At 45.7% G+C, this 12,321-nt stretch overlaps 1 protein-coding gene across 2 annotated transcripts in view; it reads left to right on the top strand.

Annotated features, from left to right (window-relative positions):
* The first annotated feature begins 475 nt into the window (after positions 1–475).
* ACTN2 (actinin alpha 2) overlaps positions 476–12,321 on the top strand; it is a 71,930-nt gene continuing 60,084 nt past the window's right edge. The window contains exon 1 of one of the 2 annotated variants that reach the window (XM_049646101.1): positions 476–743. In XM_049646101.1, coding sequence (XP_049502058.1) covers positions 618–743 — 126 coding nt within the window. In that variant the 5' untranslated portion in view covers positions 476–617. The remainder of the gene's footprint in view (positions 744–12,321) is intronic. The other variant, XM_049646103.1, reaches the window with a different exon arrangement.

Raw genomic sequence — 12,321 nt, 5'->3', positions numbered from 1 at the left:
AGGTGGAAAACGTGAATATGCAAATGATATCTGGAAAACTTGGAGGCGTTGGAGGTGGTCAGGGATCCCGACCATGGGTGCCCCCTGCCCGGGCCCGCGTACACCCACCCCTCCTCCCCTCCGCCCCGTAACCGGCTCGGGCGCCCGCAACCGAGCCCGCCGCGAGGCAGAAGGGTAAGTGGGAGGCGTGGGCTGGTGCATGCAGGCTCCGCTCGCGGCCAAGGAGGTTTGCTGCAGCCGGGCGATTGGGGACCCCCAGCCGCCCCGCGTCCCAGCCCGCCAGCACGTGCTCAGCGCAGCGGGGGCGGGGGCAGAGGCGGGGGCGGGCGGAGGGCGGGGCGGGGGCGCGGCCCGGCGGCCACGTGACGGGCGGCGCGGGTATTAAGCGGCGCGGCAGCTGCTCGCGGCTCGAGCTGGTGCTTCGCCCGCGACCCAGCGTCTAGGCGTGCCGCCCCGAGAGGAGCCGCGCGAAGGTCACCCCGCGCCCGCCAGTCCGCCGCCCGCGCCTCTGCCGAGCTCCGCGCGCCCGCCGGCCCCGCCGCGTCTCCGCCCGCCCGTCCGTCAGTCCGTCCGTCAGTCCGTGCGCGCCCCGCCGCAGCCCCGGCCCCCCGAGCGCCATGAACCAGATAGAGCCCGGCGTGCAGTACAACTACGTCTACGAAGATGACGAGTACATGATCCAGGAGGAGGAGTGGGACCGCGACCTGCTCCTCGACCCGGCCTGGGAGAAGCAGCAGAGGAAGGTCAGCAAGGGCCCCGTGCCCGCCGTCTGCGGGCTCGGCCCGCGCGTCTGTGTGTCCCGGTCCCCCCGCGGGCTCGCCCACTGCGTGCACCTGCGAGTGGGCGCGCGGTGGAGGTGTTGTGTTGTCCCGTGTCATCGTAGCCCGCGTGCCCCGTGAGGAAGGAGAACACGTCCAGGGACGGGCACGAACCCGGGCGCCCTGCGTGTGTGCGCGCGCGCGCGTGTGCGTGTGTGTCTGTGCGCGCGCGTGTGTAAGTAACTGAAGAGTCACAAAACGAAAAACGTTAAAGGGGGAACAGTGTGTGTGTTTCTGCTTTAACCAGTGTCAGACCAGAACCTGAAAGTCTCAGGTCGGTCTGCTCCTGACCCCTGGCGTCTGTGACCTTCGCCGCAAGAGTTATACTAACCTGCACCACTGTGTTCACTTGCCCCCAGCCCATCTCTCCTCAAATAAAAATGTCAAGTGAACATCAGCGTCAATGGGATAGTCACAGGGCTGCCCGAAGAGTAGATTTGCAAATCATTTCTTAAGTGTTTGGGGCTCCTAAGAGAGGGATGCTGTATGGACACTAGACATTCACCAATGAAGTAATAATTATTTCACGCTCTATTTGTGGTTCATTGAGGTAAGCACACAGGGACGAGGGAGTCAGCCAACTCTGAAAGCTCCCTGCCCAACTTGGTTGGCGCTCTGGGGGCCCAGTGGAATATTCCACTATTTCAGGGTTTCTTCTTGATCCCCTTGGCTGGAACATGTAGAGAATGTTCACCAGGAGGCTAAACCCACCTCCTGTTTGACTGGGCACAGAGCCTGGTGGGGTCAGGCATGCCATCGCAGACCTGCGAACCCAACTTTATGATGACAGTGTCATGACAAAAGCAAAGTGCCCTACACTCCCGCCTCCCCTATTTTTCTGGGGGTGGAGCAAAGTGGATTTCCCTTCTAAGGACCTGCTTTGACGTGAATAACCTCTGTTGACCATATGCGTGCAGAGGAAATGTAGCTGCCACTGTGAGTGAGTGTGCTATATTACTTGGTGAATTAGTGTACGACCGTGGGAAACACGTACATCTGTACTTTCTCTCCCAGTGAGCAGTGTTAGCGAAGGATCTCTCCCTATTTGGATAATTGTCAAATAGCCAAGCATTGTTTTTATATCAAGATTCCTCTTTGGTTGTCTACCCTCTCTGGTAAAATACATTTACTGTTACTACTTTAAACCTCAAATTTGGCTACATTTCACCCTCCACGTTAGTTTCCTAAGACTTCCACTATCCCCACTTTCTTGGAAGCCAGAGAATTGGAAGTGATAAATATAAAGGAAAATAAAATTTCAACTCTTCTACAATTTTTAAATGACACTGTGAGGGAAAACACATGGATTATGAACGTGTCATCTGGACTAGGTGATGCGTGGTCAAACAGAAGTTCAAAAGTGACTTTAATTTTTAGCATGAGTGTTTCTCTTTAAAAAATTTCCCCAAAGTTTTGATTGGTACATTTTCATGGTCATGTTTTTTTTGTTTTTTTTTTTTTTTTTTTTGTATGGGAAACAGTAAATAGCTAAGGAATTGGGCAGATAGTCTGCCCATCATTTTTAGGAATAATAGTCTGATCACAGTGGTTTCTGCTTTTGTTTTTTAGTTTTGGATAGAGCTGATGTCAGTTTCCAAAAGCCACATTGACATATATCTCCTGTCATATTTTTTTTAATGCATTCACAATATTTTTTGATATAATGGCATTGTTGTAATTTTTGTTTTAAGTTTGGGATACCTGCATGAATATAATATGATAATTGGATAGCCCTTGACATACATTATTATACTTCCTGTTCCCGATTCAAAAGAATGCTAAGTTTAAAGTGAGAATTTATTTTTATTTTTATTTTTAAGCTAAATCTGAGCTCACACACAGATCTTGCGGGTGTGAGTGGGGAATCCACTGCATTAGGACACAGGTCTGAACAGATCCAGAAGAGAACTCTGTTTCTACTTTTGGTATAGAACCTACTCAGGTCAATAAAATAATATCGAGCTGTGAGCTCAGTGTAGCCAGAGCAGTGGCCTCTATTTATGTCCTATGAGACAAACTGTTGGAACAGGACAAGGGTAAAATGCCATTGTTTCTATTGTGGGCTACCTTCTCCACACTTGCCATTTCAGTGATATGCTGGGTATGAGATCTGTCAACAGATGCTGGTAACACACGATGACGTCTGTGGCGTTATAATGGATGCGGTGCCTAATTATATCCACGGTTCAGAGAGTCTCATGGGCTGTGGTAATCCTTGCTCCCTGGTGTGGAATTCTTTGGTACAGAAGGACTTAACAAAAGTAGAGTGCTTGTTTCTTTCTTTCTTTCTTTCTTTTTTTTTTTTTTTTGATGATTTTTACAAATTTTGGTAAGAAACATATAAAATTGACCATCTTAAGCATGTTTCAGTGTGCAGTTCATCGGAGTTAAGAATATCCACATTGTTGTGTTATGCAACCAATCTTCTGAACTCTTTTCATCTTCCAAGACTAAAGTCTGGATACCCATTAAAGAATAAGTTTGCATTCTCCCCTCTCCCCAGCCCCTGGCAACCACTGGTCTACTTTCTGTCTCTAAGAATTTAACTCCGCTAGGGACCTCATATAGGTAGAATCATAACGGTATTTGTCCTTTTGAGTATGGCTCATTTCACTTAGCATAATGTTCACAAGGTTCACCCGTGTTACGGGCTGTGTCAGAATTTCCTTCCTTTTTAAGGCTGACTGATATTCCGCTATATGTATCTTCCACGTTTTGTTTATTTATCCGCAGGTGGACACTTGGACTGCTTTTGTCTATTGTGAATAATGCTGGTATAAACATGGGTGTACAAATACCTTTTCATGACCCTGCTTTCAATTTTGCTGGTTTTATACCCAGAAATGAAATTTCTGGACCATGTGGTAGTTCCATTTTCAATTTTTTTGAGGAAGTGTAGTGTTTTTTCCAAAAAGAGGCAATTCAGAAGACACTGAATTTAGCATAAGTATGTGCAGGCATTTCGAAGGGCTCCCTTTCTCTTTCAGGGGTGTTTAGTAACAGGGGTAGGGATATACATATTCATGTAAGTTTGGCTGTCTTCAGTGGACTTTTGAAACTCCTAGAGCTTTGGTATTTAGAAGCAAGCTTCTCTTGGAACCAAGGAACACATTCAACCTTCAGTTCAACGGAAGCCTAATCAGGAGGTGACTTGTGAGAACAGCAATGCTGAATATGTGTGCTATCTCTGTGAGCTTGGGGCACTGTCCTTCACTCTGGGAGCCTCGCACAGGCCTTTTAAGGAAATGACTATGTGTTTTGAAGTATAAAGGGTCCCTACATCCTTAATTTGTTTATGGCTAGAGGACGGATAAACTTTTGTACCAGTCGTTGGGAGAATAAGAGAGTGGTTCATTTATTCTGTATTCGGAACTCTCACTGGTTTTAATCATTCTGGAGAGAAAGTCAAGTTGTTTTGCATGTCTGTCATTTAGAGGGTCCGATTCACCGTTCACCCTGGAGCAAGTCTGCCATCCAGGCCAAAGTGTCGCCGTGTCAGCTCAGGCAGCATGGACGGACACGTGTGGGAGCAGCTGCCCACAGGGTCCAGGTTAAACAGAGAGCCCAGGGACCTGAGAGTTCTTTGTTCTGAGGAGAGCAGCTGCTGGTTAAGGGCACAAGGTGAAGCTGTTCCCTGCTGCATGTTGCAGTCTGCCTCTGCCTGAATATTTTCCTGGAGAAGAGGCACTGTGTGTTCCAACAAGGTGAACGGTTGATGAAACGCTTGTGAACTTTCTCAGATTGATGAGACCTAGAGGAATCCCGGCGCTCCCTGGTACTCTCTGACCGCGATCAAGTCCCTAAACCTTCAAGTTTCTGTTTCTTTATCTAGAAAATAAAGATACGTGGGACCTTTCTCACCTCGTCATGCTTTTCAAGATCCAGTGGTTAAATCAGTTTACGTTGAAGGGGCTTTAGACACTATACATGTTCAAATGTTATTACCTTCATGTGGCAAATATTTGTTTTAGCAACTGGTGTAATGGTGGTTAGCTGTGCAGTAGGTCTGCACTTGGACTGCTGGGGGACAACAGAGCACAGATTTGTTCCTTAGTGACTTTGCTGTACTTTTGTTTTTTTTATTGCGGAGAAATATATATAAAATTTACCATTTTAACCATTAAAATTTTTTTTAGTGTTTATTTTTGAGAAAGGGAGACAGAAAGAGACAGAGCACACACGGGGGAGGAGCAGAGAGAGAGAGAGAGCTAGAGAGAGAGAGACAGAATCCAAAGCAGGCTCCAGGCTCTGAGCTGTCAGCACAGAGCCTGACATGGGGCTCCAACTCACGAACCATGAGGTCACGACCTGAGCTAAAGTTGGTCACTTAACTGACTAAGCGACTCAGGCGCCCCTTAACCATTTTTAGGGGTACGATTCAGTGACATTAATACATTCACATGGCCATGCAGCCATCATCCCCATCCATCTGAACTTTTCCATCATCCCAAACTGAAACTCTGTGCCCACTAAACACTAACTTCCCATCATCCCCCTCCCCTGATATACATTTTTTTTTAAGTTTATTCGTTTATTTTGAGAGAGAATGAGGGTGTAAGGGAGGGGCAAAGAGAGAGGGAGACAAAGAATCCGAAGCAGGCTCCAGGCTCTGAGCTGTCAGCACAGAGCCTGACTCGGGGCTCGAACTCACAGACCACGAGATCATGACCTGAGCCAAAGTCGGACGCTTAACCAACTGAGCCACCCAGGCGCCCCTTGGTGTACTTTTAAAAAGAATGGATTTACACACTTGAACTTAGAAAATAAGACGTTGTTTAACATTAAGTGCCAGCGCTCGTTGTGTAAAGAACAAAAATTATGGGAGGTCAAATCAGGAAAGTCATCGTGGGTGAGAATAATGAGGAAGTAGCTTTGTAAAGGAGTAGGACTTGGGCCAGGCCGTAATTTAAGTAGTAACTAAATATCAGCTGAGTGGCCAGTCACCCTTTCGTGCTATGAAAGCACCCTCACCCTTTTATTTCCTGGACCCCCGTCACCACCCTCTGACAAAGGGCTAAGGGAACAAGCTTAGAGAGTGAGAGCCTGAAAGGAGAAAGTGGCCAATGTGGCCAGCCTAGGACACCCAGCTCCATATTCTTGGATGCGTCTGCTGCTTCTGATGTGCTTGAGGGAGCAGGAAGAGACAGGCTTAGCTAAAGCTCAGGATGCAGGTTGAACTTCAGAGAGAAGAGAGAGAGGGCCAGCTTACAGGGGACCCAGGCTGCAGGTGATGGAGTCCAAAGGGCCGTGCTTGAAGAAGCCGACTGTTTGCGGAATTAATCAGATGCAGGAGGACCTGAGGCCAGGAGACCCAGGCAGAAGCCTGAGATGGGACCCGCAGGGTAGAGTGGCCAGGTTTAGATCTAGGGGCTGGTAGGAGAAATGGTGAGGAAGGCATCAATTTGAGAGTGGTCAGGAGGGATTATAAAAGTATTAAATGGCCCTGTGCTGTTCCACGGGAGGCTGCTGTATAAATCCAGTTAAGCAGACATGATCCCGCCGTCAGAGCTCCTGGACTGGAAAGTCAAGACCATGGTATTGACAAGGAACAAGCAAACTGATGAGGAGAATCGGTTTACCTGCCAGGAGATAGAAAGTGGCATATTTACAGGACATGTCATCCAGGGCAGGGGGGTGAGCTCCAGGGCTGTGGGACAAGTCATGTGTTCCCGAGGCTATCCATCACTTGAAGGGAGGGCTGGAGTTCTAAGGGGCCCCTGATGTCCAGAGAAGGATGCCGATGGGTAGGCGTGGAAAGGCAGAATCTAGTATGAGCACCAACACACCTCTGACCCCGGAGGGACGGTTGTTCTAAATACACACTTGGTTCGAGTGGTAAGGCAGAAAAGTCACTTTTTGTCTTCAGACCCTCCCCGAGACGCTGGGGCCCCACGCCTTCAGCCAAGTTCACCAGGGAAGAAACTTGAACTCAAAAGAAGATTCTACAAGGGTGTGGGAGGACGGATATAATTCTTAGCTGGGAAACTTAATGAACGTGGCTTCAGAAAGCTGTCAGAAAGCTGCAGTCAGTGGCTGCAGCTGGGAGACACCTACAGAAAAGGCACAGTCCCCGAGTGGGCGGGGGAGCCACCATGATGAGCAGAGGAGTCGGTACGGAATACGTTGGAGGACAGTCAGAATTGTACCGCTGTTTCCCTGGGAACGGTACTAATTCTTCCAGAAAGAACAGAGAGCAAAGATTAGGGGGAGCGTTTGCTAACTGCTGTGCTAGACAAATTCCAAAGGAAGGAAAATCTTGAGCACAAGGGATTGGTCTTTCCAAAGAAGTCTGGGGGGAACATTTTCTACACAAACGCACATCTGGGAGCACGCACCTGTCCCCCTCCCTGCAATTTTCCAGATCGGAAACGTTCTTTGCTTTTTTGGTTTTTTTTTTTTACCTGCAGCCCTACTGAAGAGCAAAATCTAAACGGACCACAGGCACGGTCTTTCTTTCTTTCATTCGTTGGACATTTTTCGTGTCCAGGGATAGAGAATTGAGTTGACACCACCTTAGGCCTTAAGGAACTTACAGCCCAGTTCAAGAGACAGAAAGGTCAGTGCGAAGCGCACAGGAAGGACACCCCATTCCACTAGGCTGGTGAAAGAAAGGAGAGAATATTTCCCGAATGTCCCACCTGGGTGGTTTCCTGTCACGGTGAATGGAAACATCTTCCTCCGTGTCACCCAAGCGGGATCCTGGGAGTTATCCTTGGTGCCTCCCTCCCTGTCAACTCTGGTGGAGCCCATCTGCTGAAGTCCTCTGGACCCTGCCCCTTCCTCCTGTTATATACGTTAAGGTCTTCAGAGCTTCTGTGTTTCCTGCCTGGATTAGGGTGGTGGCCTCCTGTGCTGTCACCCTCCCATAGCTCATGCTTCTCTGCAGGCTTTTCTCCATGATCCTGGCAGGAATGATCTTTATAGAACACAAGCCTGGTCATGGTATTTCCTGCTTAAAGTTCCTCTGTGTTTTTTTTTAATTGCCATCAGGAGAGAATTTGGACCCCATGCAGTGGTTTGTGAGGCCAGGTCTCACCTAGCCTCTGTCTACTATTCCATTTCTCCCCCACAGGTTCAAGATCCAACCCCACAGAGTGGTATTCACCCCTTTGCCTTATGCCCAGCCCCTATGTCCTCTGCTCATTCTGGAGTTCCTCCTCCATCAGGCCCCTCCTCCAGGAGGCTAGCCTTCTAGAACATGGGTCATCTGGTAGTGTTTTGGTCTCCCTCTGAGGGCTGTGGGCAGACACTCTCTGGTTCCCGGAGCCTTGCACTGAGCCTGCTCAGACTCTGAACTCATTTGTGGAATGAAAAAAGTTATGAGTTCTATTTCCAAAAGGCATTTAGTACAATTAAAAGTTTTAAGTGTAATAATTAACAACCTAGTTTTGCAGTCTTTATAACTCCTTGAGCTATATATGTATTAACTCCAAATCACGCTTACTGTCTAGTGCTTTTAAAAAATATTTTCTTGGAGCGCCTGGGTGACTTAGTTAAGCATCCGACTTCGGCTCAGGTCATGATCTCACAGTTCATGAGTTCAAACCCTGCATGGGGCTCTGTGCTGACAGCTCAGAGCCTGGAGCCTGCTTCAGATCTGTGTCTCCCTCTCTCCTTCTGCCCCTCCCCTGTTCGTGCTCTGTCTCTCAAAAATAAATGTTAAAAAAAATATTTTCTTAAAGTGTTTTTCTCAAGTCCTCAACATGATGGAGTTGTCTGACTTAATCCTTAGTCTAAGATTGAGCCTTGAAAGACAAGCTGCTTAATTTAAAAATAATTGGAATTTAGAGATTTTTGGAATTAAACTTTCATACATGCAGATTTATTTAAATTATAATGTGTCACCATCTTAATGAACAAAGTTTCTGGTAACCTAAATTTGATTTGAAATGACCAGTTTTATTTTCCAGATTGAAAATCTTTACCCACTTAATAAAGAAAATTACAAATTCACTTATGATTCAGATAAGTATAATTTAAGTGTGTGTTTTTGTGGTAAAACCAATTTTTTTGGAAAATGTGCTGTACTTCCCAGTAGAACTGGATAAGAGAGAATAGACGTGGGTGATTCTGAAGAATATATGTGTCCTGGAAAGGACAGGCCAAGTTCAAGACTAAGACGTTAGCATGACTTTGGGTTGTCTTGCTTTGTTTGTTTCTTTTTGCCAGCAGGTAAATTTGTTAGTTATAACCCCCAGGAATCGTTATACATTATAAATAGATTCTTAATAGTATCTGTGACAACCTTTTCATTAAAAGGCATGCTGTCTTGGAAAAATCTCCTTTTTTAGTGATCATGAGTACCTCCATCAGGCCCCTCCTCCAGGAGGCTAGCCTGGACAAAGAGGTGAATATACACTTATTTGGGGCAAATGAGACCTATACTGAATATGAACCTGTGATTGAGTCTTACATAGACAATTATAATTGAGACTGGCCAACCAAGAAATCCTACCTTTTACAGTCATAAGGAATCTTTAAGTTATTTCATGATAGTCAAATAAGATGTGAAAGTAATATTTATTTATTAAAGTTTATTTATTTATTTTGAGAGAGTGAGAGAGAGCATGAGAGAGGGAGAGAGAGAATCCCAAGCAGACTCCAGGCTGTCAGCACAGAGCTTGACACGGGGCTCGATCTCATGAACCATGAGATCATGACCTGAGCCAAGAGTTGGACGTTTAACCTACAGAGCCACTGCTCCATGAAAATAATTATTTAGAAGTTACGTAATGTCATTACGCTCTTTATTAGAATTTTGAGGTATTTTACACGTATTAGGATGAACGTATGAAATTCTCAATATTGACCACTTCAACTTCCAAAAATTGCAATTTCTTCTGTTCAACCCAGTAAAACTATGTTACCACTATGTCCCGTTGTATTTGAGATCCTTGACCAATACCATGCAATAGCCAAACCATAAAACTGAATTCTAATCATTTCTAGCCTTATCTCTAATGCCTTTGGTGTTCATTTAGGGAAGTAAAGGGATCGTTGGGTTTCATAGAAGGTAAAAATGGGAGGTTTGGATCAAGAGCTTGATATTCAATGGAAATATCAAGGAGAAAGGTCAAGCCTGGAGGTTTAGGTGTAGCAGTTATCTGCTCATAGGCAGTGGTTGAAACTATGGGGAGGGGAACATGGGAGAAATCCAGAGAAGACAAGAGGACTCTAGATGGGGGGTACCTGGGTGGCTCAATCGGTTAAGTATCCGACTTTAGCTCAGGTCACGATCTCATGGTTTGTGGGTTTGAGCCCCGCGTTGGGCTCTGTGCTGATAGCTCAGAGCCTGGAGCCTGCTTTGGATTCTGTGTCTCCCTCTCTCTCTGCCCCTCCCCGACTCACACTCTGTCTTTCTCTCTCTCAAAAAATAAATAAACATTAAAAAAAAAAAAAGAGGGCTCTAGAGGAAGCAGTGTCATTGCCTGCACCTGGGAGCATTGCTCCTCTGCATGAAGATGGGGACACATCAGAGGACTTGGAACAACTCGAACTGTCACAACGTCTTTGATTTTCTTCCTGGAGAAATCTCACCTTGGTATTCCAATGGAGCTTCGCCAGTCTGAATGTGGCATTTGAATTGATTTAGTTGCTGGAAGAGAAACGCAGGGATTTGGCACCGTGGGATGGGATATCTTTTAGCCGATGAGCTGAGTTATGCTTTCAAAGGAGGTGAAAAGCTGTAAGAAATTATTTATGGTGATGTGCTCAGGTCTGTGGCATGAAACGCTTACTGCAGTTGAAATGGCCAGTGGTAGGCTTTCCTGAGGAAGAGTATACTAAAATGTCACGAGGATTGCTGAAGACAGTAGAATTTGTTTCATCTTCTACTAAATGTAGAATTTAACCCCCAGATAGGTTTCCTTTTTTTCTATGTTATCATTTATATAATTAAGGGAGTAGAATGAATTGTTGCCCTCATTTAGATATTTGGTCTTGAGGATTTTAGAAAATATTATTAGTATTTGGGGTTGGGAGAGTATTGGTCAAGAAAATGATGACAGATGTATTCAGAATTGTAATCAGTTTAGAGGTCACCCACAGAGGATAATATTTTTCTATTTTGAAACAAACACACTTTTGAGAGGAGGCAGGGGTGAGAGGGTGAGCGTCAGATTGGGCTGGGATGTGGGGAGAGATTTGTTGGAAAAAGGCAAGGCATGCATTTTACATTTTGCAAACTGTGTAATCTCTATCCTATTATTGGAAATTATGAAATAGGAAGTGGCTGATTATTTTATTGCATACTTCGATCTATTCTGTTAAATTTTGAAACAGAAGAATATTTACAAGAAAAATTTGTTTTCAGTATAACACCAAAACAAAAAGAATTCCAAGACAGTAAAAGTGATACTTTAGTATGTGAAAGATTAAGAAAAAGGGTGGGGAAGGGATTTGGTCTGTTATCCTTAGTATCCCAAACTATGCACTGTGCAGGGCAGAGCAGTTATTTATTGAGAATTACTAGGCACTGTTTTAACCATAGATATTATTTTATTAAATCTTCACAACCTTGAGAATGGAGTATTATTATTCTCCTTTTTATCAGCCAGGTTAAGTGACTTGTCCAAGGGTTGTTGAGGGTGGGGAAGTATAGCCAGAAAACACACACAGAATTCTAGATTACAAAGATACAGTCCTGTCTCACAATGAGAGCTTTATCAAATGCAGAGATGCTGATATTTTATGGCATATTCTGGTCCACCAGGGACGGAGCTGAGTTTTAGAGCCATGCTGCTTAACTCTGAAGGCTGTGCTTTGAACTACTAATCGTTTTCTGGGGTTTTTCAATTGCTTTGTACTCAGACTTATCACCTACAACTCTGAGTAGAATCCTGGGATTCTGTATTCCTAATTTCTCACTTACCAATAACCTGTTGCCTTTGTGGAAGGCTGTGTGTGCCTGTGAATTTTTCGTTCCACAATGTGTACAACTGGGAGTGTCTGATGAAATGAGAGAACTGAGTTTTAGGGCATGGTAAATACCGTCATTCAAGGGTTTTTCTCCAGGTCAGGCTGTGTAGCAGTTGCTTCGTCCAACAGAGGTACCTACAGGAGGAGAAAAGGCACCACAGGGAAAGCTAACAAAACCCTCTCAGATGGAGTTTAGTAGGACACGCCATTAAGGGCATCCCTTTGGAGTTAACTGCTGGTCTGACTCAGTTCCAAAAGAAGCCAGAGTTCATGATGCCTAAGAACTCGAGTCAGCTCTCTTTTGGAACCAGCCAACGAGACTCCAGGAGGCAAGAGCACAGATCAGTTCTCCCCGTGCAGGCGTGCTGTCTTAGTGCAGGAACGCTCTCTAAGATTTGGGTCCCACCAAGATTCAGCATAAACACTGTGACGTCGCAGTGCCAAGGACTCTCTTTATATTAAAAAAAAATTGCTGGGGCTCCTGGGTGGCTCAGTTGGTTAAGCATCTGACTCTTGGTTTAGGCTCAGGTCATTATCTCAGTTTGAGTTTGAGCCCTGTATTGGGCTCTATGCTGACAGTGGGGAG

The sequence above is a fragment of the Panthera uncia genome, chromosome D2, assembly GCF_023721935.1.
Source record: "Panthera uncia isolate 11264 chromosome D2, Puncia_PCG_1.0, whole genome shotgun sequence".
Taxonomy (NCBI): domain Eukaryota; kingdom Metazoa; phylum Chordata; class Mammalia; order Carnivora; family Felidae; genus Panthera; species Panthera uncia.
This window is presented reverse-complemented; position numbering and strand designations above follow the sequence as displayed.